Genomic DNA, 26,843 nt, shown 5'->3' on the forward strand with positions numbered 1-26,843 from the left:
CGGTTCAGTGTAAGTCTGAGTTAGAAAACTAGAGGCGCACAGGAGGATTTCATTTGAAGTGTTCTTTAACGATCCAGGTACTCCTAAACTTAGGTCACCTCTCGTTTTTACTTGTTTGCCGCTGTGCTGTTTCCCCTGAGCCCACAGAGATGATCAGAAACGGTCACCACGCTACTAGCGAGCACCGTGAAGAAGCCGACAGCACGAAACCGGGATCCTCGGCGTGCAGCCCAGAGAAAAGGAAGCGGGTGGTCCGGTTGTGGTGTGATGGCTGGTGAGTGTGTGTACCCGCTTCCAGTTGTTCTTGTTAGTGTCGACTTATTAAACTCTTCTCCACAGTTTATTGGTCTGATACGCTATTGTTATGCAATCAATAGCAGGGGAACAGGAGGTTTAGCATGCTATTGCTAACTAGCCGCTTGGCAGTTAGTAACTGAGCACCGGGGCTTATCTGTTACTACGATAACCAGCTTAAATAGCGTATTACGTATAGCCAACGCTACATGATGAAATGCACAGTGTTTAAACTGCGCTAAAAGTTCAACAGAGGTGAATGCTGTGTTGTCAATAATGTTATTAAGCGTTTATTAAGGACCCCGTGTTTCACTGATAAGCTTGAGTTGTGGGGAGCTCCATTCAGAAAAGCTGGGCGTTGTTCCTGAGCGGATCATCACGTTAGACCTCTGAGCCCACCGTTTTTCTTCTCCGGTGATCACACACATGCAGAATAGCTGTTAATCATTATGGAGATGTGGACTGTGCTGTAAAATGAAAAGTAGCCTCGATACTTAAAATATCTAACCTTTAAAAAAATAATCATTAGCAATATTGTGTTTAATTTAATGTCGTTTCCGTTCTGTTGCTCTCCTCTGCTCAGACGGCATTTTTCGGTGTCTGTCTTCCTCATGACACACATTCCTTGGTAAGTTTGGAACTCGAGCTGCGTTTAAGTTCAGAGAAAAAGTACTTGTTTATGTATGGAAGTATAGGTAAAGTTTACAACAACGACACACGCAGTTTAAACACATACATTTGTTGTACCCCAGTAAAAAAGCCGATTAATGAATAAGTAAAAGCACTGAGTTAAAAATGTTTCACCCAGCTTGAAACCCGAAAATCTTCTTCCGTGAATGACATCTGTGGTGAACATATCATAATGGTTTTGACTTGTGATAGTTACTAAAAGGTAATGACAGGACATCTTCCAGATGACGACGGTGGTTTTGTGTGATTGTTAATATTTAAACGCAAGCAATTTATGATGATGTTAAACCTGCTTATTTGTCCCACCTGTAGTATATTCACTGCCCACACCTTGGTAATAACTGCACTAGCACTAGTGACTTCCCAGCTTTTGGGATCGATAAAGCATCCATCCCATCTGTCTGTCTATCCTTCCTTCCAATGTCTGGTTTGGGGTCATGGGGGAAGCAGCAGTCTAAGCAGAGATGTTCAGACCTCTCTCTCCCTGTCCACCTCCTCCAGCTCATCTGGGGACAACCCGATGCACTGAGTCCAAGGCTCGCAAAATTTCAAAATCTCTGGTAGCCCTTCGGGCAGGCATTCTTCAGTTTTTGGTAGCCCAAAATAAATTTAATAAATTATTAATAATTTTTTATGTTTTGTTTCCTTTATTGTACTTTAAAGTATAATATTGTAACGGAAACAAAAATTAATCAAAAAATCGTTAAAATACAAATCACAACAACTGTCTAGAAATTACAACCATCAACTCAAATACTTGGTTCAAATTGAACAGAAATTTTTGTTTGAATAGTAAGCTAACGATTGATAAGTCGATGTCAGAGGAATTGGTGCGCAAGTAATCGTCACTCACCAATCAGTGCTGCCGCTCTCTACACACCTTTCCGCGATCGCAAAATGAAAGTGAAAGTAAAAAGCAAGCGCAAATTCAAACGCGATTTCAATATGTCACATATTGACAGTGGCTCATCGATGCCAATGACATAATTACCCAGCTACATTGGCGAAAGAATGCAAAAGCATAGACATATATTTTCCTTCCTATGACAGCCCGACGGGCAGGGCAGAGATAGATTTTGGTAGCCCGACTGGAAAAATTGCTAGCCCCGGGACGTCGGGCTAGCGATTTTGCGAGCCCTGGAGTCACCCGAGCGACATAATCTCTCCAGTGTGTCCCGAGACTGAGCTGGAGCTTTCCTTAGGCACGATATGCCCAGAGTACCCTGGATGTGTCTGGAAAGAACCACCTCAAGTTCTGTGGATGATAAATACTAATAAATAAGTATATCTTAGCTTTTCTTAAATATGTAATGACTTAATTTAAAAAAAGTAATTTACAACAAACCTAAACAAACAAAATATTTTAAATGAATGGAATTATATATAGATCAATAGTATAAAATACAAAGATAAAATAAATATCTTAATAAGATAAAAACTCCAGCAAAGCAAAATACAAACATTAACCTGCATAGAAGTGTCACATTATTTTTAAAGCGGCTCAGTGTAACAGTGTAAAGTATAGTGACAGAGGAAGCTTGAATTAAACTGTTAAAAGTAGCAAACAGACGATTCTCTGCTCCACAGATGTGTTGCATTGTACAGAGATGCTGCACGAGGCGTGAAAGGTTTCCTGCATCTGTCCTTCTTGCAGTAGATCTGAATCTGTCTTAAAAGAAAGTCTTAAAAAAGTTTCTTCACTGCCTTCACAGCTTCATTTGTGTCCAGTTTTCTGCCAGTCACAGAGTCATAAAGTCCAGGGCTTTAAATAAAATAACTGGCTTTACCATTAGAGTAAACAGGTGCCACATTCATATTCAAAACCTACTGGTGCACCCTTTCCTTACAGAAAATGTAAGTAAACCTACGCCCATATATTAAACTCTGTTTGGACAGAAGTGAAACTGATTATTTAAAGGTCAGAGGAACCTCAGACACAACACCTGTGAGTTGTGTTGCCTGCACGGATGTTAAAATATCTCTTTTTTTTCTTTTTTTTTCGCTGCTGTCCCAGTGAGCATTACTCATCCTTCTTTTACACGTGCACCTTTATCCCATTAGGAATCCCGTCATGAGCACCTGCAGGTCTGACAGAACTGTTTATTTTCTGATTCGATCAACTGAGTAACGCCGAGTGCTGCTTTGAACGTATATTTACTCAGGGACACGTAGTTCTTTACACTGCCTGTCTTGCTGACGGCAACAGACGGGACTTATTTCTAAAACAAATAAGCGTATGTCTGTTGTGATTTTAAACTCTTCTGCCACAAGCGCATGCTGTGGGGAAAATGCCTGGATCCTTGCTGCGGCTGGACAGAGAGCTGGACTCACTCAGGCAGTCAGTCATGTGGTGGTTATAAATATCTAGTGTACACTTTGTTCGCTGTATTGCAGAAGAGGCATGTTGGCATGTAGTCTTAGTTTTTAACTTTTAATCTCAGTCTGTACCTTAATGACGAGTTTTGACACCTCAGTATATATCAGTAAAGCTGTGGTTTGGTGATCATTAGAAGAGTTTCTGAGGTTTTTCAGATGGTAGCTCCATAGACACCCTCTGATTCCATATTCACAGTCAGTTTGTTCCATAAGCAGGTCAAAAATATGACATACAAAAGAGCTTCAAGGGTTACTCAAAGTATGCTTCGAAGGTGCAAAGAGTTAAAGGTGAAGCAAAGTGCTCTGTTGAAAGAGCTTCCATTCACCCGGAGTTTGTTTGCCACATTTAGGGCAAAACTGAATTAATAAGCAGTTGAAATGAAAGATCTCTGTGTGAAGACACTTTGTTCAGTTTGCCAGAAACTGTCAAATGGATAAATCTGTCAAATTTCTTGTAAACTTCGTAAAAAAGTTGACAGCAACCACCAACCTCTTCTTCTTTTTTTTCCCAGCAGAGATACCTGCAGCACGTAGGACTTTATTTTAAAGCTTTAATGGCCCTTTTTTTGCCATTTTAGTTTATTAAAAAATGGGGGAGGAAGATCATAGATGGATGTAGTAAATGGACTGAAATGGACTGATTCTTATATAGCGCTTTTCTACTCTCCCGGAGTACTCAAAGCGCTCTATACAACATGCCACATTCACCCAGTCACACCCATTCTCACAAGCACTATCTCTATACTGAGTGCTATCTAACTACACTCACACACATTCATACTCCGATGGACGCATCGGAGAGCAACTTGGGGTTAGTATCTTGCCCAAGGATACTTGGCATGCAGACTGGAGGAGCCTGGGATCGAACCTCCAACCTTCCGATCAGTAGGTGACCTGCTCTACCTCCTGAGCTACAGCCACCCCAAGTAGTAGTGAAGGAAGACATGCTAGGGTTGATGTGACTGAGGAGGATGCTGGGATAGGGTGAGATGGGGGCAAATGGACCACTTTGGAAAGATGAAATCTTTTTTTTTTTTTTGTGGGCCAGTTCAAGGTCATAAGTGGCGTTTTGGGGAATATTGGAGTTCTAAAAATTTTCAGCAGAGGATGAAAGAGAGACCTGGTTTGATCTGCAGGGCAGCGGACCCCAACCTTTTTTGCGCCATGGACCGGTTTATGTCAAATAATATTTTCGCGGACCGGCCTTTAAGGTGTTGCGGATAAATACAAAAAAAAAAACAACAACCTAGTACTGGTACCATAAAAAGAGGATTTATTCATAACACACGAGAAAAGACCCAGGGAAACGGAGTTAACGATAAAAACGCTAAAAAAATAATGATTAAAACCCTGAAAACCATCAATTTCACACCCGAGCCTCAACTCTTGTGGCCCGGTACCAAACGACTCACGGACCGGTACCGGTCTGTGGCCTGGCGGTTGGGGACCGCTGCTGTAGGGCACTGGAAGTCTGTGTGCCTCCACTGAAACTGGACTGGTGTACTCTTTTAATGAAATCAGTGACTGTTTTCATGATTTGTTCCATCAGTTTGAGTGATATATATACTGAGGATTTATTTATTTCTCCTGACCAAAAGTTAAAATAGAACTCCTAAAACATCATGGATGTCAGCCATGTTTTGCTTTACAAACATAGTTATCGACTCTTTGTTTCACAATCAGGTTATGCCTTTCACTATCAGCAGAGACTTTGACTATGGTGCAAGAGAGAAAGAGTGCTCACATTTACTTCCTATTTAAAAGGCAAGTCTATACAGAACATTAACTGCACAAGTTGCCAAATAGTAGAAAGCAAATAAACACTGGAATATCGTAGACTTTGTGTCTGTCTAACCTTTCTCCCAGTAACCTTTAGCATTTTTGCTCACCACGACTGTCCGTCAGTTTGTTTTTAGATGGATATAGGCCATGTGATTTAAAGACACTGTCTGGCCCCTGCTGTGCAAGATCACCAAAATAAAAAAAAGACATGACAAGGTCGTGAAAGGTTGTTTTAAAAGGCAGCGATGCTGTGAGCCTGCAGGGCTTCAGACGAAAAGCCTAAAGCTGCAGGGTGCTGGTTACCAAGGCCGCACTTGTGTTTTTATTCATTTGTTTGAGCCCTTAATGTATCCATTGTTTTCCACTGTGATGACGTGTCGCCTCATTTCATCTCCACAGTTATGACATGGTGCACTACGGTCACTCCAACCAGCTGCGGCAGGCCAAAGCCATGGGAGATTACCTCATAGTGGGCGTCCACACAGATGGTAAGACCACAAGTACAGACCCTTTTTTAACAGTGATTAAATATTAAATCCTGACTAAACGGTCGGTCATTCAATGGAAAAATTGTCATTCACTCAGCTGTGTCATGGTTTGAATTTCTCAAATCTCATTTGATGTTATTATAATAATTTTTAAAAAAGCAGAAGGAATCATGGCTGTAGGATGAGCCTGGTATCAAAATGTATGTGAAAATTATATTACATGCTATTTATATATGTTATTTTGACCAGCCACCTATCCCACACGGTCATGTGACCCTTCAAACGTAAAAGGCATTTAAAAAAAAAAAAAAAAAAAAAAAATGGATCTGGCAGCAAATTACCTGAAAACAGATCCAACATATGGCCTGGTAAATGGCCTGTATTTGTATAGCGCTTTTACTAGTCCCCCCTAGGGATCCCAAAGCGCTTTACACACCCAGTCATCCACCCATTCACACACACATTCACACACTGGTGGAGGCAGCTACAGTTGTAGCCACAGCTGCCCTGGGGCAGACTGACAGAAGAGAGGCTGCCATATCGCACCATCGGCCCTTCTGGCCAACACCAGTTGGCGGTAGGTGAAGTGTCTTGCCCAAGGACACAACGACCGAGACTGTCCGAGCCGGGGCTCAAACCGGCAACCTTCCGATTACAAGGCGAACTCCCAACTCTTGAGCCACGATCGCCCACAGCTCACAACATATGCCATGTCTCATGATAGTGATGCTCAAAGTTGATCACAGACATCATTTTTTAACAAAAACAAGATTTTAAATTTAGCTTATGACAGTTCGAGCTGGTGAAAAGGTATTTGAGCTTAAATATGTTTTCCAAGCCTGGAAATCTGATCCGGATAGCTCCACTGTTTCAGAAGTTATAAGGGATCTAAATGCTGGAAAAATAAGGCAGTTTTAAAGACTGTATAACTCGAATGATATTTGTATTTCAGAGCTTTGCTTAATAGCTGATTCTGAGGGCGTCAGGCGGGGCTGATTTTCTATGGAAAGACTTTAGTCTGTTCAGTCACATCCAGTAACACTTTATCTCTAAATTATAATCAATAAAGTTTTATGGTAGAAGTTGTTACGGATTCAAATATTGGGAATGGATACAGGAGGAAAACCAAAATAACAACACTGGTCCGGCCGGGTCAAGTCAAACAATGATTTAATGAACACACGCGTGGGAGATGGACACCATACAGCAGACAGCATCAGATCTCGAAATGGTGGAGCCTTGATCAAACTCTTATAGCCTCTAGTGGCCCCCACCTAATCATAAAAGCCTAAACATTCACATTCTTTCTCTCACACAGCGCCTAAGCTACGACCTTGGCTCCCTGTTTATCTGCTCCTGCTGATGGGGCAGAATGCTCTGTTCTCTTCCAATCAGACAAATAAGGCGATGACTTTCTGTGAACAATATTTTCTTATAACTCAGCAGTATAATGCATCACAAAACAATATCATTCATTCACAATAAATCAGCAGTCTAATATAATGCAAATCAGTTTACCAAATGTAATAGTTATCACCTTCTTCTAATTCAGGAGCATAATGCAAACTAAAACTACATAATAATTCACAATCTTTAATTAGGGGTCTAACATGGCATAAAATAATATCATAATCCCACAATTCCCCCTGATGAGCTCTTTAGACATAAAGAGCTCACTTACACCCTGCAATCCAGTGTTGCTGGGTTCATTTCTCCTTACTCCTCAGGCCTTTTGTCCCCCTGTTGGGTGAACCATATGTGAGATGACCTCTGTGTTTACTCAGTTCAGATGCAAGAAAAACTTTTATTACAACAACAACAGTAGGTATAGATGATACTCCCATCACTCCCCAGTTCTCCCACAGCTTTATTTCGGTGCTACCTTATACCCTCCAAACGTACTCAGACTAGAACCTCTGTCCGAGGAGCTTTTAACCTTTATTTTATTGCTGTAGGCACCAATGTCTTCCAGTCGGGTGATCCTCGGCTCTTGTTTCCTTCAACATCAGGGGTTAGACAACCCTTCAGTCGTTGCACAGATCAGGGGATTATTCTGCCCCGATTTCAAACAATGATCTGTGTATTCTGGGATCACAGCTGTGTTCCCCAGGAAAAGGAACAGAAAGGTGTTCTCCTTATGACCAACAGCCTCTCGAACGTCGTTGGTGTGGTGTTCCTGGATTTCCGTCAACCCCTTCATGGTTATTGCTGTGTTTATGGGATCCATCCTTTTGAGGTGACTAACTGGAGCCCAAAATGCCATGACACTTGAACCCAGTTGATGTTTCAGCAGTCACCGTGTCTGTCTCTGCTGCCAAGGATCCTCGTATATCTGTGACCTCGTCTGGTGTCTGTTCCTTTCTCTGTAAGAGACAGAAAACCAAAACACCTCTCTTCCTAGCTCTAACAATCTAATGTTGCTGTCTACTGATCTTTTGGTGATTCAGAATTTGTTTAGAATATTCAGAATGTCCCAAGGACTTATCCTAATTTAGTGTATGTGTGTGTAAGCGTGTTTGCATTTAGCCCACTGCACTCAAGGCATTTCTTACACTTTATCAGTCCGGACTATCGCCGAACGAAGCTTATGACCTTCAAAAAACCGAGTGCCAACTCATTATAAGCACATTTGCAAGATATATATATAAATGATTAAAACCACTCATTCTAATAAAAGACATCAAAGACAAAGCAGCCATTTCTAATTCTAACATGTGTCCATTCAATTAAGCTAGAAAATTAAAAGAAAAGGTTAGTGACCTCGTATCTTAGAAAGTATCAGACTTTCTCCTGTCCAGTGTCGTTGCTCCAGTCTTGTTATCCTGTGTTAGGGAATGAAATCAATTTAATTGTCATGTTCAACTCCTGGCTCCGCCCAGAGCCTGCGTCTTCACAATTGTCTACAAACAAAACCTGTATTAATATGAACTTCACTTCAATATGAACTTGTTGACTACTTTTGACACCTGTAGATAGAAGATTAACGTGGGGTTATAACAATCACTGTAATACAAATGTTAATATGTCAATAGCTTCAATAAATGTTCAATGCAATGCTTGTTATATGATTCTGATGTAACAATAATACTGATGCTAAAATAACAGTAAAACACACCCTTTTTATCCCTTACTGACCACCGCAGGGGCCTCTATGTTTTAATTCAGCCATGAAGCTCACCTGATTCATCACTGAGCCCCACCGGCACTGGCATTTGACAGGGTGGTGCTGCATATTCTTCCTTTAATGTCACTATTTTCAATCTGTTAATTAGAGTGCTTAAACATGAAGTAGACTACGTCCACAACAAGTCAATACAACTGTGAATGTGGCCAATTATCAATCTATTACCAATCAATAACAAAAGATAGCTTTTATTTTTATGCATGCTTTTAGTCAACCACTCACCCACAGGATCTCCAATCCCAGAAAATTCCTTCTCCTCATTTAATGAGTCTGTCCTCCTTCCATGCCCTGGTAACTGGTCCATCCAGAGCTATATCATTATCAAATATACATACAACAAGCCAAACCACACCTTGGTCACACCAACCCTTTTCCGCCCTGAACATGTCCAACGCCATCTTAGTCTGGACTGTCAAAGGTGATTTTAACGCTGATTGTTCCGAGAATCCATTTATAACATTTCCTGGTCAGATTAGCCAATCCCTGCACACTGGAATAAACATAATCAACATGATCAACATTTTTCCTGCATGTTATTTCACCATCTTATTGATTCCAACGCTCCATCCTTATGTGGTTTGCTGCATTATGTTTATCTAGAACTCCACTCTGTCTCTAAATGTTTGAAGAATTTTTCATGTTTGGGGTCAAGTTTTAAGAATTTGACCATACGTGAAATTAATGGTGTTATTGTAACATGGTAGACTAGTGTGCCTGTGTTAATTCAGCTCCATATTATTGTGTCAAGTTGCACTGGGTTGGGAGTGGTTTTTTGTGTGTGTGTCACATTTTTGGTTAGCCAATGGCTGGAATTCGGTTTGACTAATTACAGGCAGGTGTACTTGATTGCACTGATACACTGGTCTACTTATAGCCCACACTACAAACACTGCTGTGTCATTTTGTCTCTCTGTGCATGTATGTAATGTGATAATCTGATATGTTTGGGATGTATGGGTTTTGCGCTATGAATTTTATACTGAAGGTGTCATTTTGTCTCTCTGTGCGGGCCAGGGCCTATTATATGCCACAGCCTAAAGGCAGCATAGTTGCACAGGTTGGAGTGATCACTGGCTATATGCTTGCAGGGTAGTGGGTCTCCAAGGACAACTTCTACCCCTGTTAAAGGCAACATGTGGAGTGCAACTGGCCGTGTGGCATAGCTGGCTCTGACCTTGGGACTGTGTGTTTTTATTTGATTCATGAATGGGACACTGGACTGTTTTATCTTTTATCTCTTAATATTTTTTGTCACTAAATTATCTTTTAGAATTTTATTGACTGTCATCGTTTTGCCCACGACTGAGACGGTTGGTCAGACCTAAAATCTTTCTTTGGGTGTGTTACATTATCACCCCCATCGGGGCTTACCTTTCCCACTTCTGATGATATTCCTCCCTATTCTTTGCAAGTACCCGCTTTTGGTGGCGAGAAACTGTTGGTGTGGTCAAGTGGGCGCTGTAAAAACAAAAGCTCAGGACAGAACAGTTATCAGTCACGTACTTCATACAAAATTAGCATATATTGAATTTCATATTGATCCTCTGAGTGTAATGGTACATTTTAATTTTAATTTATCAAAACTAAACAATAATTTTTCTTTATTTTGCTCTTGTTCTTGTGCAGCACCACATGCCCCTGTCGGTTCTATCTTACTTTTCTAAATTATTGACTATTTCAATCGAGAACCTAAATGACGTGGACCAAGGTTTGTCATTACATATCTCTATTTTGAATGTGACAAGTCTATCATTCCCCTGTTATTCATACACAGCAAATTCAAAAGTGTTAAATGTTTTGGTGTTAGTAGTCTTAGAGTTAATTTTACTCTAAGTAGAGTCACATTCTTTTAATGTAACTCTGAGGTGTAAAATGATAGTTGTTAAAATCGAGTGTTAAAAATGAGTGTTTCTATTTCAAATCTGGAGGTGTTACAATGGAAACATTAACTCTTGACCTCTTAACTCTGAACTCCTACAGGGGCTATGACACCAATAGAGTAAATTCACAGACTCCGCCCCCAGCACGGCTCCAATCGAAGCTGAAGTGAAGCCGTTTCAAAACATTTTGCTCTACATATTTGAGTTGTTTGCCATGCTTGGTAAGTCATGTTTTCAAAGATTGTTTCAATTATTGTTATTAGCTTTTACTTCTGTGGCTCTTTGGAGTTGAGACAAAGCTGTGTGAAAGGCATTAGCCATGTTGCTCGCTGATAGCATAATATTCTGTTTTAGCTAGCTGAAAGGTATTGTTTGCGGGCAAATACCACAGCCTTGAAAAAAAGCTTGCATGTGAATTTTAAGTCAAATTTCTTGGTCAAATACACTTAAAACAATGTTTAGAATGTGAAATGTTGATATAATGGTGCTACTTGAAGCCTGAAAACGATCTCCCATAAAAAACGAGCAAACAGCAGTAGCAGATGTCCTGACTGGGCTCTACGTTAGCATTTAGATTCCTCCAGAGTTTTGTGCACACGGTTTTAGGTAAAAATGAAAAAGGTTGAGGTTTTACATTTAGTTCAGTATTACCTGTTGTCTGTGTCCTTGTCTTTTGGGAAAATACTTTACACAAGTAATGTCTCAAAGAGGATTCCTTTTATTTTATTATTTATTTATTTATTTTTTTTTTTTACTGTGCTGTAATTGATTTGTGCCATTAATTAGTGTCAACTAATTTTTATTCAATCTCCACATAGGATATGCTTGTGAAGATGGAATATGGGGGAGAGCAGAAGTGCGTTGAAGTTCCACAAAGTGATGAATGAAGGACATGCATATTGTATTTTGTATTTATTGAAATAAGTGATGAGAATGCTGTTATCTGCATTTACCAGCTCACCTATGTCAGACCTTTTGATAAACGAAATTCTAATGAAAGTGAGAACATGTACACTGTTACATCTTTCAGAAAATGTTTTGAAATTGTGGTGCACAGTTCAGAATAAATGTTTTTCAAAAACCATTGCGTCTTTTTAGTAAATGTTTATTTCCAAAATAAATTTCTAGAAGTTCAGAACAGTAAAATTCCCGCTTTTTAGAATTAATTAGAAGATAACTCTTACGTAGCTAAACTAAAATACTCTTTGAGAGTTAATATATAACCTCTTAACACCAAGTGTCAAATTATCAACTCCAGAGAGATTTGGTGTTTAACACTAAATCAGAGTTAACGTACCAACTTTCCAAAAAGAGTCAAATTAACACTCTCTGGTGTGGACCCATATAGACACTTTAAAAGTGTTGAAATCAAATCTGACAGTGTTAATTTGGACATGCTGGATTTGCTGTGTAGGTATCAATAGAGTTTTTTCTTGCTTTTTCTATCAAAATTGATTAACTTTTTACAGTGGCCTGCTATGGTTAATAATAACATGTTCAGTCTTGAGTGAAATCAAAGCTTCTCTTCACTTTAGCATTTAACATTCCCAACAATATAATGTGCTGCATTAATCGAAACACAGCTAATAAAACACAATTTTCTTGATTGAAACATCAGTAGCTCAAAATTAGCAACCAAAGGGTTAAGTCTGCAGTTCACACTCATGTGAAGCTACAGCCTCCCCCCCTAGTCTCTGTCCTCCTACTCCTGCAAAAACAAAACAAAGCGAGACAAAACATCCACCCTTCTTTTACAAGCTGGGTGAATTGTTTGTAGACATTTACTAATCCTAAAGTCGGTATCGTTTTTGTCTCAGTGTCAAGTCAGTTTAAACATTTAGTCGTCAGTCCATCACAGTCCAGTCACATGCATACATTCACACACATTCATACCAGATATTGCTGATAATGGAGTCTCACGCGCAACCTAATCAAGCCTCCATCACCAGCAAGATGACGTCATCATTTTAAAGGAAAACAGTTCCTTGTTTTTTTGTTTTTTGTTTTTTTTTTTGGACTGGATTGACTCGCTGCAATCCTTTTAGGTTCAGGACTTCTCATGTGATCAATGTCCCATATAAGTGAATTTCTCCAGAGCCCATTATAATCATGGAGAAAAATACTTTGCAACTGTTTTCAGTAAGAATGTTTATAGCGCTTTAAAGTTCAATCTCTCAGGCCTGGATTAAAGAGCTGATTTGTTAAATCAGGAACTCACAAAATACCAAAATATCACCACCGGTGGATCACTCCTCTCAGATGTTCTTATTTCAGTGCACTGTGACAAAAGCAAAAACAACGTAACCAATAAAATACTCATATAATAACAAATACTGGGGCCCATTAGAAACCTGTCCAAGCATAAAACCATCTTTCTCTCTCTTAGAGAAAGAAAACAATCCAAACCTCACTGATAAAATCAACCTAGTGTTAAGCAAAACCCAAAATCAACCAAAACTTCACCAGAAAGTTTTTCTCCGTCCCGGGACAATATTGTGTAAGCATACAGGTACCGTAACTTCTTTTTGCACTGACAAAAACATGTTGGACTTATTTGTTTCAATAGTGGACACTAGTTGCACACAAATGTTTTGCTTTGGTAGAAACTTAAACTGAGTTAAATCAACACAACCTTTTCATATTCAGTAAACCTGTGCATTTTGAGTTCATATTACACGATTAAGACATGTTCAGATGGAGTAAGTTAAGCTCCTGGAATATTTTAATCCTTCACAATTCTGTCATTTTTTCAACACTATTCACTAACTTTTATCCAAATTCTACTTGGTCCCTTAAATACTACATGTTGTCTTCATATTGCCTACGGTTCAACAAAGTCTAAATTCTGATTACCATAAAAATTGAATGGGTCTACAACAACTACCATCCTCCTATCTTTATCCTAATTGCACGAGGGCTGGGAAATAACTCTAAAGTGATAGGTTACGAGGCAGGGTGCACCCCGAACCGGTCACCAGTCTATCACCTAGAAACAAACAACCATTTACACTTACATTCACGGATAATTTAGAATCATCAATTAACCTAACTCTAACAGCTGCATGACTTTTCACTGTGGCAGGAAACCAGAATACCCAGAGAGAAACCACTGCAAACTAGCCAGACTGTGGACTTGCACCCAGGACCTTCTTACTGTGGAGCAACAGCACTCACCAGCATGCCAACAATGTAGGAAATACAGGGAAGCTATGATTTCCTGTTGAATTTTTGTACAAATCTTTAAAGCCTGAGGCAATTGTGTTAAATACACGTGGGATGCTTACGTAAATCCAAGGGCTGGCCCCCTTTTCTTCTTTTTATTTTATATTTTATTATTGTTATTATTTTTATTTTATTTTTTTTTTTTCAGTGTGTTCCTCCTTCAATTAAATCTCAATCACAAACATGTGACTCTCCGAAGTAAGGCCCACACCATTAATTCACCATTTTCACTCTGTACCACTGCTCCTTATCAGGCTGTGTGAAGCACAGTAAACAATTCAGTCGAGGCCTTGAGCCATAAACAGACATCACTCACAGACATTGTTTTCATAACCAAACTGCTTTAGATCCTGTCCCCTAAATCTACACAAATGCCCTCTGGGTGACATGAAATGCATTTAACCAATTAACAATCAATGGCTTCTTGTTGCTGTAACAAATTCTGTATTTGGACATTTGTGTGCAGCATTTTGCGTATCAGCATAGCATTTGTTAGTAAAGCATTCTTCATTGCAGCAGCATGTGTGTATCACTCTTCATTGCACAAACATGTGTGTGTGTGTGTGTGTGTGTGTGTGTGTGGATCACTTCTCAGTGAATTGAATCAGCATTTCGATTTGTGTGCGTGTGTGTGTGTCATCTCTCAGTCAATCAACAAGTGCATATGTGTTCATATGTGTGTTTCTCTTGCTTCTGAGTCAGTGTATGTAGATGTGTGTGTTTGTGTGTGTGTGTGTTTGTGTTCATCACCTTCCTGTTCTGGTATTCTGGGTAAACCACGGCCTGAAGCGTACCCTGGGGTCCTGCTCTCCTCCTTTTCAGTCCGTTTGGGTCCATTGGTGCTGCTGCCCAAAGTTCTCTCCATACTGGTTCTGGCCCCAATTGAGGCAGTCCTTTTCTCCAGTTTCCTGCATCTTCTCCTTGTACAGCTCCTCCTTAACTTGACCCTTTTTGCTTCTGTAGGTCCTTCAGGGTTTGCTCCTGGTGTTGGAGCTTCTCGTCAGGTTTGACAACCTCCTGCTCCAGCAAGCTCCGGCCTGATTTTAAGTCCTGTATCTGGGACTCCAAGCCTGACTGATGGGTTCGATTAGCAGCCAGCTCCTCCTCAGGCATGCTCAGTTTCTGCTCTGATGTCTTGAGCTCTCACTGAGGGCAGAAACCTCAGAGTCTTTTCCGTACACGTCAGATTGAAGTTTATTGATGTTTTCCTTGCTTTGCTCCACGGCCTTCTGCAGCTCTGCTGTTCGGCTCTTCTCAGAGGTCAGCTCCTGGCTGAACCCCGACACCTGTGCCTTCAGCTTATGTTCTTCTGCTGCTTTTGTCCAATCTGAGGTGCCTCCTGACCTCAGTTACTCCTCGTGTCTCTGGCACGCCCTTTTTGCTGCCCGATCATCCGTGTTGGTCCATCACTGTCCTGCACAGTTTTAATGCAGAGTTGTTAAGGTCAGCATTTTTTGCTCGGCCTCACTTTTCATCCGGGCTTAATAGGCGTCTCGTCACAGCTCTGTCAGCTGAAGCTGTCTGGAAATCTCCCCCGTGTAGTGAAACGGGCCTTGGATTTAACGTTCTCCGTCTCCGCTGCATGAGATCTCTTTCCTGCAGCACTGTTGACATTCTCAGGCTGTTGTTGTGAGTCCAGCTGCTGTAGCATTTGGTCAGGGTCACATCAAAGATGGTAGAAGGGAGAGCAAAGATGGTAGAGGGGAGAGCAGGAGTCCAGGTCAGCCTCGGCTTTCAGGGCCGACAAAGCAGCCTGTAATTAAGCATAAAGAGAAAAAACAAAAACAAAACAAAAACAGACGAACAGGAAAATGATGTTGTTTGAAAATAATGTTGTTTTGGCTATGTTATTCAGAGAGGGGCCAGGCCCTGTGTCAGCCTTCTCCCCCCCTTTTTTTGTTTTTTCTCACTATATAATCAACTCATAACCCACCAAGTTGACAGGACAACACAGGTACACGTTAAAATTCTTAAGATCATGTTTAATAATTCAAAAAAGGAATTTTATTTTATTCAGTAATCTCTTGTATTAATCAATCACAGGAACACATGTCACAATTTGACTCTTTTAACCACTAAATTTGTTGTTTCATCACTGGTTTGTGATTTACCAGTGTCTGTCTTTTTGAAGTCAAGTTGTTGTCCTGCAACCCAGAGAGTTTATTTGTTAGTAGTGGATAGACTTTATTATTTAACATCAGGTGTATGTTAAGTTTTGCTGCTTTAACCTTGCTGGAAAATTTTCACGTGTTCATGAATGTAAGCTGTTTCTTCATTGCGTGTATGTGCGTTTGTGGGTGGGTTATTTTAACTTTTTTCTCCAACAAGGCATTTCTCTAATTGTGTGTATGTTTTTAATTTTGTTTCCCAAATTTTTATTTCCCACCTTAAATAACAGCATTCCATGTCTTCAGCCAGGAATTAGAGCTTGCTTGTGAGATTCAGGGACACATGGTGCCAAAAACAATTCAGTGAAAAACTTGCCTGAAAATTTCCAGTGATGGTAGCCGATAACTGGAGGAGAAGATGTCCTTTAAGCTTCTTTTTTGGGTGGGGACAAAGTGAGAGGTCAAACTGTAAAATTTTGAGCCAGAGCTTGGCCTGTGTGTCGTCCCAATTTTGTTAATCTATCCTTTTGCTGCTGTACTCAGGTTTCCAGGTTGAGAGAAATCCACCTGTATTAAGAGACTAAAACATTCATTTACTATTTTTCTGAAAACATCCACTTACTATTTCTTTTCTGAAAACATTCACTTACTATTTCTTTTCTGAAAACATTCACTTACTCTTTCTTTTCTGAAAACATTCACTTACTCTTTCTTTTCTGAAAACATTCACTTACTCTTTCTTTTCTGAAAACATTCACTTACTCTTTCTTTTCTGAAAACATTCACTTACTCTTTCTTTTCTGAAAACATTCCTTCGCTTCATCTGCCTAGATTTTACTCTCTCTCTTGGTGCATAGTTCACACAGTCAGGCAGTTGCCTTTTATGGGCATGCAAGTTTCCGGTCACTTACCCCCAGCAGCTGCGAAGCCGTCTCTCCCATATCAAAACTCAGCCAAACATTAAACATTCACCGTAGTCATTCAAAACTTTATTTGTAATGTTATAATCAGCAAAATCAGCGTTTTAATTACAGGCATGTTTCATTGTTTGCAAATCATACTTATAAAACTCAATAACACGCTAAACAGGAAGTCCTCTGTGGGCTTCACAGCAGCCACCTCATTTGCATGTTCACACAATCCAAAAATAGCCTGCAGCGCGCTATCATCACACACAGCCTCGTTTCACACTCAACTCTCTATTATATTACAAAGACGTCTTATATTTACACTCACTCTCAGGCCTGAAAGTTTTAGCGCCTACACAATTTTGACAAATTTAAGATAACGGGTCCAACCGAAGAAAGTCCAACTTTTTTGTAATCAATTAACCAGTATCAGACTCGAACTGTATCTGGCCTCATCTCTAAAGTCCCTACCTCAATTTAAAGTGCCCAAAAAAGCGCAGATAAGGAGACTCGAACTCCTAGTTATTCTGGAGTGCCCCAAGCTCCACAGTGACCAACTGAACTAACCCTGTTCGCCGACAGGTCAAGGTCGCGCGTCCGCGGCCAGGAGGGAGCGTAACCTCCGGGCTATGCGCCTCTTAGTGGACTCTAACCACCGTTCTAACAAAATTTATAATACTTTTACACCGCCGTCAACCCTCTAAAACAAGAGTATGACCGACGCAGATGCAACGTTATGGACAATGGAGCCTCTAACTCTCAACATGGCCAACACAGATGCAATCCTTTAAACCAATGGAGACTCTAACTCACAAAATGACCAATTCCCTATCCAACTACCTGAGACTCTAACTCAGTATTATTTTCCTTTACCTTGGGACTCTAACCCAGTATTATTACCTTTACCTGAGACTCTAACTCAGTATTATTACTTTATCTTGGGACTCTAACCCAGTATTATTACTTGTAACCTTACTTCAAGTTTCAAAACTCATGAGATTTTTCATCAAAATCAAAACAGACACTCACCGGCAACTTTTACTGAATAGACATTTAATTTTATCGTCCAATTCAGCACACTTCGGATAAAATCAACAGGCCTGTGCCTACCTCTTTTATAAAGGCGCCTGTCCACTCAGTTCGATTGCCGGATAATGTCTGCCCGTCTGACCACCTCGGACCGTCCAAGCCTCCAAAACTTCCATCCCAATACCACAGGACGAGCCCCCAAAACTGTTACGGATTCAAATATTGGGAATGGATACAGGAGGAAAACCAAAATAACAACACTGGTCCGGCCGGGTCAAGTCAAACAATGATTTAATGAACACACGCGTGGGAGATGGACACCATACAGCAGACAGCATCAGATCTCGAAATGGTGGAGCCTTGATCAAACTCTTATAGCCTCTAGTGGCCCCCACCTAATCATAAAAGCCTAAACATTCACATTCTTTCTCTCACACAGCGCCTAAGCTACGACCTTGGCTCCCTGTTTATCTGCTCCTGCTGATGGGGCAGAATGCTCTGTTCTCTTCCAATCAGACAAATAAGGCGATGACTTTCTGTGAACAATATTTTCTTATAACTCAGCAGTATAATGCATCACAAAACAATATCATTCATTCACAATAAATCAGCAGTCTAATATAATGCAAATCAGTTTACCAAATGTAATAGTTATCACCTTCTTCTAATTCAGGAGCATAATGCAAACTAAAACTACATAATAATTCACAATCTTTAATTAGGGGTCTAACATGGCATAAAATAATATCATAATCCCACAAAGTAAATAAAGATGTCGCTCAGGGATTAAACACTGAGCTAACCTTTGTCAGATTTTTCCTGCTTTAGCTGTGAACATCAGACCTTTGATTATTGGTAATCAGCTGTTTAATGTTGATGTTTAAGATTTCCTTACTGGAAATGTGTTGGTTGAAATCAAATATAAATGTAACCTTTGTGATCTACATTTTTCATTAATAACCATTTCTTTACCTAAAACCCAATTTAAAGCTGAGATCTCCAAGCACAAGGGCCCTCCAGTCTTCACTCAGGAAGAGCGCTACAAGATGGTGCGTGCAATCAAGTGGGTGGATGAGATAGTGGAAGGAGCACCATACGTCACCACCCTGGAGACGTTGGACAAATATAACTGTGACTTCTGCGTTCATGGAGGTGAGTCCGTTTAAATCTCACAGCCTAAAACGTTTGTTGTGACACATTGTCGCTGTGAAAGAATCCTCCTGAGTGACTGGGTTGTGCAGTGCAGGGTTAAGGCACTCGTGAAATCAGAGCTACACCATCTTTTATGTGCCATCTCCACCAGTTTGCTCATGTAGAGGCTGCAGCGTGTCCTTAATGTGCTCCCTGCTTAATCTTTAGGTTGTCTTGCTGGTTTTGTCCATTTTTATCTCAAACAGATATGAGAACTGCTGGACTTTCACACGTCCACATATATCGTTAGCTGATTGCTAATGGACTTACGATGGACAGTTGTACATTTTAACATATCACTCAACCAGAGTACATGATGTGGGCAGGCTTCAGGATGTGATGTTTATGTTTCCCAGATGACATCACGTTGACGGTAGACGGCAAGGACACATATGAAGAGGTCAAGCGAGCAGGCCGTTACCGGGAATGTAAGCGCACTCAGGGCGTCTCCACCACTGACCTGGTGGGTCGCATGCTTCTCATGACCAAAGCCCACCACAGCAACATAGTGAGTTTACGTGGTTCTCTTTGGCGTGTGGATAGCTGTTGTTTATTTTATTGTCAGCCTAATCTTTTCCTCTCTGCAGGATAACCCAGATTACCAGCAGCATACGGACAACTTTGGAAAGGTAAATGTCATTTAATTTTAGTTTCAAGGGTTTGTGATATTTGCTAGTCTTTGCTCATCATCCCGACGATAGGAACGTGTCAGAGGCGTTCAGTGCTGTTTATATGTCATCTTTAAGGGTCCTAAAGGCCACAGTCCCTGGACGGGAGTTTCTCAGTTCCTGCAGACGTCCCAGAAAATCATCCAGTTTGCCTCAGGAAAGGAGCCTCAGCCCGGAGACACCATCATCTATGTGGCTGGAGCGTTTGACCTCTTCCGTATCCTTATCACATGAAAAAAAAAACAGAGCTGAGTTATGAACAAAGAGATTTCTGTGGTGAACATGTTGTTGCAGCTGTTTCCTTGACGACAGCATCTCTGCAGACATCGGCCATGTTGACTTCTTAGAGATGGTATATAAACAGGCGGAGCGGCCGTATGTCATCGTAGGTCTACACTTCGACCAGGTACATCTCAAGATTGAAAAGTCTATTCCTCCCTGCTGCGTCAGCAGCTTTCAGGAGAAACATTTGGAACAAGTTAAATTAACAGAAGCTCACAATTAAATAGAAGTAATGGAAACTAAAGTCCTTAACACTAGAATTACTGAGCCTTTTTTCCCTGGTGCAGTCCCTACTACTAGATTTACTAGCCTGCGCAGATTTGCGTAAATTCCCCCCCCCGACCCTAACACCTCTTGGCACCCCGCTGAGATTTTCACAGGTCTTCAGCTCCATTGTTCTCCTGCTTTTGTTGTGCAAAGACACCCTCCCCCAACCCCCAACCATGAGAGATTCAGGTCTTTCCTTCCCTGCAAGGCTACTTTCCTTCCTTACCTGCAGCGTACAATACACCATGGTAGTTCTTGTCAATCCTTGTCACTACATTGCATGCCTGCCCATAAACACATATACACAGAGTTGTACATATATTTATATAGCCACACCTTACATATTATGCATAAAGTCTAGTTATATACACACACACACAGACATCTATATCTATCTATATCTATATATAGATATATAGATATATATAGATATATGTATATAGATATATAGATATATGTATGTATGTATATATGTATGTATATCTATATGTATATATATATATCTATGTATATAGATGTATATATGTAGATATAGATGTGTGTGTGTGTGTGTGTGTGTGTGTATACACACACCAATATTTTTGAATACACGTATCCATATTTATGTTTCCAGATTGTTTGTATAGTGCACTTTCTATACCGTGCTCTTTGTACAGTTTTTATTTAGCTGCTTTTGTCTTGCACTGTCCACTTTTTTGAAATGACAATGCAGATTTTCCACTTGTGGGACAAATAAATGCAGATTTGCTGTGTGTGTGTGTGTGTGTGTGTGTGTGTGTGTGTGTGTGTCTGTGTGTGTGTGTGTGTGTGTGTGTGTTTGTGTGTGTTTGTGCAACATTGGCATTTGTTTACTCAGATCCAAGGCAGGCCAAACCTCTGTGTTACAACCTACATACAAAAGACACACATTCACAATATATGGATACACAAGTCTGTTTTATTTCAAAGTGTTTCAGACTTTACAGCGTTTGCAGACCCAGTGTCCATCATCCCTGCATTTGGCACAGGTGAATTTCTGACATGTTGCACAGGTAAACCTGCTGCGATTCCTGTTGCAGCTCTCTTGCACCTGGCACTGCGTTGTCTTTACAGTCCCTGGCACAGCAGCTGCAGCAGCTTCAGCAGCCTGCCTCTGTGCTAATATTTCCTTGAGCTGCATGAATCGGCAACGAAGTTGCTGAGCTAGAAGACTCAGAAACAATCTTCTTTTGCCTGTCCACCCTGTACATGCCTTGTACAAAATGTAGGCATTCACCGCTGCCAGGTCCAGCATATTGTAGAAAACCGCTACTGGCCACCTGCATGTTGCTGCTCTTACGGAATACATCCGTGCCATTTGGTCCAACACGTCTACACCACACTGTAAAAGCAGAGAGAGAGAGTCATGAGTATATGTTTTTTTCTATAGGCCTGTATAGCACACATCAGAAAACATTGTAGCACTGGTGTAAAATTGTACACACATTCACATACCTTCATGTGGTTATAGTCTGTTATTGTGTTGGGTTTCCTCTTTCTGTCGTCACCGATCATCACGTCTTGGTGCATGGGACTTAGAACACACACAGTCTTGTTTTTTTAGGTGCATAAATTGTCAAGGAGACACCGCCACTTCTAAGCACTGAAGTGCAGAATACCTCTAGCTTTGCAGTATCTTTTGCAAGTTGAGGAAGTTAACGCCGGACTTTATTCACCGTGCCCAGTAACGTTGTTTTGCGCTGCAGCAGTCTGTGCGACAGTGACAGTGAAGTAAAGAAATTGTCCGTTGTGACGTTTCTCCCATCATCCAAAAACGGCTCCATCAGTTTCATGACCACGTTCTCTGCCAGCCTCTCTCCCTTCTGACGACTGGGGTCCTTTCCCCAAGTAAGGAGATGCACTGCAGACATATTTGGTGTCCAAATCCGTGGCCATCCAGAACTTGATCCCTAATTTGTCTGGCTTGGTTGCGATATACTGTGTGAATGGACAACAAACCTTGGTAGGGAACAGCTGTTCATCTATGGTCATGTGTTCTCCTGGAGTGAAACTCTTAGCACAGTTCTCGTTGAAGCGTGTCCAGATGTCGGAGATCGCCGCAAATTTGTCTGTTTTCACCCGTTCTGCCCGCGTGTCCCTGTCATCAAATCGAAGGTGTTGCATAATTGAAATAAATCTATCTCGGGGCATTGTCTCTTTGATTACTGACACCAGAAATCCTTCTGACCAGCAATCCACAATGGCACCAACAGGACACATGATTGCTCTTACAAACAGGATTGAAATGAATGCCATCAGTTCATGAACTGACAAATTCCAGTCCAGCTCTGTTCTGCGGGCTTGATGTACCGTACAATCTCTGATGGTCTGCAGCATTCCCACGTCTAACAGGCAAAGGAAGCTTTGGAGCACACTTGTAATCTTACGTTGTCAGAAGATAAACAAATAGAGAATGGTAAATTTACATGAACTTCACTCTAAATGGGTTTATATAAATATCATATGTAATATGGCAATGAGGTGTGAATGTGTGTCTTTTATATTTGCAGGTCAGTCAATGTGTGGGATATTTTGTATAGATACGGCAGGCATTTCTGAAAGTTGTAACACAGAGGTTTGGCCTGACTTGATTCTGAGCAACTCAGAGTAAACAAATGCAAATGTGCCAGGCCTCAAGGATAATGGGTGGTTTGCACAACAAAAGCTGGAGGAGAAACGAGCTGACGACCTGTGAAAATCTCAGCAGGGGTGATTAACACCTCGGGACTTGCACCAGAAAATAAAAAAGCCAGTAATTCTAGGGGGGTTTGGGTTTAGGGAAGTTACGCAAATTTGCGCAGGTTAGTAAACCTAGTGTATGACTAGGTCAGACTGACTGTAGTCAAACTTTTGGGGAGAATTGAAAGTGAAAATGAGCCTTGTAACTGCTGGCTGAGTCAGTTATATTAATAAGGGTTCTTATTTAAGACCAGGATTGACTAAAGTGCATTTTGATCCCTGGATTTTGGTAAAATTGGCACAAAATTGGGGTGGCTGCTCATTTTCAGATGGCCACTCTTCCAAACATTTCATCCAATTTTGAAGAAATTGTGCTCCTATAAATAAATAGAATCGTGTTTTGCTGTAAAATTTCACATCTTATTATCTCTATTAGAACTTTTGACCTCTATTTTTTTCTTTTTTTGTTTTGTCTTGTTGATTTTTGTTGATCAAACTCGGGAACAGCAGTCAGCTCTTTTCATTGTCACATTTAGAGGAAGCATAAGAAATGTGTAAACGTGCAGTTTTGCTGGTATTGCTGCATTTCTAAGCTACTTGTCAAACTACTTTCACATCTGTATCTGAGATAAATATTTGAAAAGGAAGAGCATTGAGGTAATCACTGATCTCGTCCTCTTCTTCAGGAAGTGAATCGCTACAAGGGGAAGAACTATCCGATCATGAATATCCACGAGAGGACCCTGAGCGTCCTCGCCTGCCGGGTGAGTTCACACAAGAGTAATGTTCATAACAGCGAGATGTTTTTTCGGCCCCGCATAATCACACACTGAACTTGGCTAAGCGCCCTTCATTCCTCCTGATCAGCTGTCAGTCAGGAACAATAAGTCTCTGTGCCCTTTCTGCATCATGTGTTTGTGTTACATACGAGAGTGTTACGCAGTCTATAAAAGCATTAAGTCGCTCCGCTCTGTCATCAGTTTTTACCAGAGGTTGTTCACTGAGCTGTAGAAGCATACTGACCTTCGAGGTCTCCTGTAAAAGGTTTTTGGTTAAACTGTGTAAGCAGAAATGCACAGATGTGATACTGCCATTATAAGGTTAATCATTTAATAACTTTTCCTCTCATTGGTCTCGGTGTGTCTGCAGTATGTGTCAGAGGTGGTGATTGGTGCTCCCTATGCAGTAGGCAAAGACCTGCTGGATCATTTTAAGGTGAGTTGTAAATGTGTGGCGCCCCCTGGTGGTCTGAGATGTGTTAAACATGCTGAAGCGGTTAACCATTATAATTTCAAAAATGTGTATAGGAATCGGTTTGATAGCCTTGTATGTGATCACTGAGTTTCAGATAAATCTGATTTATATAGGAGCTGTTTATATACAAAAAAATAAGGAGATAAAAGGATGTTTCTGTATTTTGTCGTGGTTTAATCGAGTGTGTTTGAATGTGCAGGTGGACCTAGTGTGTCATGGGAAGACTGAGGTACTTCCAGACAAGGATGGGGTGGATCCCTACGCTGTGAGTACACTGTTAATAAACACTGTGGAGATATTGTGTCGATGCACAAGGATTCACTGATGATTCAGTTAAGTCCTTTTTTAAAGTGGTTTGGTGATAGCAGGCAGGCAGCCTGATGGGAAGTACTTTAGTTAAATCCAGAGTCTCCACAAAGCCTCCATCCCTTACGATTATTCTTTTTTCCTTTCTCACTGGACAAGCACTCGTGGCAACGGACAAAAAACAATAAAACAGAGAAAGAAATAGTTTGAGGTTAGTCAGAGATAATCCTTGAGCAATGTGGGCAGTGAGTATATCGCAGAGATGAGCAGCAAAAATTCCTCTGAGAGGGCGTCTCAGCTCTCCCTTCGAGACAGGCTGAGGAGCTGAGTCACTCAGGAGGGACTCAGTAGAGCTGCTACCCCTCAACACTAAAAAGAGCTGTCATGGTTCAGACATCTGACCAGTAAGTGCTGGATACCTCTTAGGTATCTTAGGTAGATTTTTTGGGAAAGGCCACACCCAGAACATGATGGAGAGATTATGTCTCTCAGCTGAATTGGGAACACCTATGTTCTCCCTGGAGAGCTGGAAGAAACTGCCAGGGAGAGGAGGGTCTTAGCATTTCTGCTTAGACTGCTGCTGCCCAAATCCATTTAAGCAGGAGAAAGGGATTTGCTCTATCCATCCATTAGGAGTTATGTGCTTAAAGCTAAGATGACCATAAAAATCACTTTTCACACGTGTACTACAGCCCTGGACTTTTACAGAGGTCACCAAACAAAAGGTGCATGTGGAAATGCAAATATCTGCCAGGTCAGACATTGAATGGACTTTAACCTTTGCAGCTATGAGCAAATAGCAGAGCAATTTGTGCGGTAGATTCCAGGCTTGTGAGTGTCATGTGCAGTGCACACCCTGCACAGGCAGCTGCCTCATCTAAACCAAACACTTTTCTCATAAATCAATCTAAAGCTGGCTATTTCCTGCTGTGTGCTATGGAAGGAAGGAAGGACAACTTTGGAAAAATATCCTGATCTGATTCACTTCTTCAAAGTTTATCTATTCAGGACTTTTCATGGTCCTGAATCAAATCATGAGTCCGCCACAATCGTTAGATTCGATGAATGATAGGTGCTTCGCTTTGGTTTTAAACCATTAACCCATCTGGCCTGAAGTGGCAGTATGGAGCAAAATATCTGCTAGTTGCTTTATTCTGATCAGTTATGTTTTTTGCTCCCTCAGGAACCAAAGAAGAGGGGGATATTCAGGGCTATTGATAGTGGGAACAATCTCACTACTGATGACATCGTCCAAAGGATCATTGAAAACAGGTCGGGGACTCGTCGCTTCTCTGAGTCTTCATTTTCTGTATTTATAAATCTGTATCTTCATCCTTTGTTTACTAATCGGTCTTTTCTTGTTAACAGGCTGCAGTTTGAAGCCAGGAACCAGAAGAAAGAGGCCAAGGAGATGGCAGTGATTGAAGCAATGAAGAAGAAAGAGCAGAAGGAGCAGGGCGAAGCTCCAGCTCAGGCTGCTCACTAATAAAACGGCAAGCACGGCCCCAGAGTCTGTTTTACTCGTCCACGGACTCTCAGGTTTAAGAGCATGGACCCGGACAGAGTCCATACAGTCCTCAGCTGGGCCTGGCTATTCGGTTTCTCTGCTAGTCCACTGAGTGCAAAATCCTGCTTTGAATATTTTGGTGAATCAGTGTGCTTATCAGTATGGACTGCTCCAGCCCAAAGGGTTTAGGATTAGGGATGGGTATTGATAAGATTTTCACGATTCCGATTCCATTTTCGATTCTGTTTAACGATTCGATTCTTTATCGATTCTCTTATCGATTCTTTTTTTTAAAAAAAAGGAGAACACTAAGGTCTAATAGCTTAGAACTTTGTTTTATATCTTCTCTTTGAACAAGATAGAAATTTAGGAGTAACATGGCCTTAAAAACCCAACAGTGAGATCTTAAGAGATCCTGCGAGGATCTCTTAAGATCTCACTGATCTCTTAAGATCTCTTAAGATCTGCGGCTCTTCAATGGGGTGTCACTGGGTCCCCAGGAAAAAAAAATTGTAAATGTAAAATAATAAAATAAATATTCTTCTGTAGCAATAACAAAGTATAACATAAATTATTCAGTAGCAATTACACAAGAATATCCAGTAATGTCCCTGCCTACAATTAAACACATTCACTTACTGAAAACCATCTGCTGTGGCAAATGGGTGCAAGCCTTTGACCACAAACTTAGTCACTGCTCGGTGACATTC

General features: G+C 40.9%; 1 protein-coding gene and 1 long non-coding RNA gene across 2 annotated transcripts; both read left to right on the top strand.

The window, feature by feature from the left end:
- The first annotated feature begins 5 nt into the window (after positions 1-5).
- Positions 6-26,129, top strand: pcyt2 (phosphate cytidylyltransferase 2, ethanolamine). The gene is made up of 12 exons (XM_085161479.1): positions 6-274; positions 5,542-5,630; positions 18,952-19,113; positions 19,509-19,660; positions 19,740-19,781; positions 19,899-20,037; positions 20,144-20,226; positions 23,753-23,830; positions 24,216-24,281; positions 24,520-24,585; positions 25,810-25,898; positions 25,995-26,129. Exons 1-12 carry the CDS (start codon positions 150-152, stop codon positions 26,110-26,112), a joined length of 1,209 nt encoding a protein of 402 aa, XP_085017605.1. The 5' UTR covers positions 6-149; the 3' UTR covers positions 26,113-26,129.
- On the top strand, positions 5,637-15,648 carry LOC146516410 (uncharacterized). The gene is made up of 2 exons (XR_014874344.1): positions 5,637-10,915; positions 11,513-15,648. It is a non-coding gene; the product is annotated as an uncharacterized LOC146516410 (long non-coding RNA).
- Positions 26,130-26,843: the final 714 nt, after the last annotated feature.

Source organism: Neolamprologus multifasciatus, chromosome 6, assembly GCF_963576455.1.
Source record: "Neolamprologus multifasciatus chromosome 6, fNeoMul1.2, whole genome shotgun sequence".
Lineage (NCBI taxonomy): Eukaryota > Metazoa > Chordata > Actinopteri > Cichliformes > Cichlidae > Neolamprologus > Neolamprologus multifasciatus.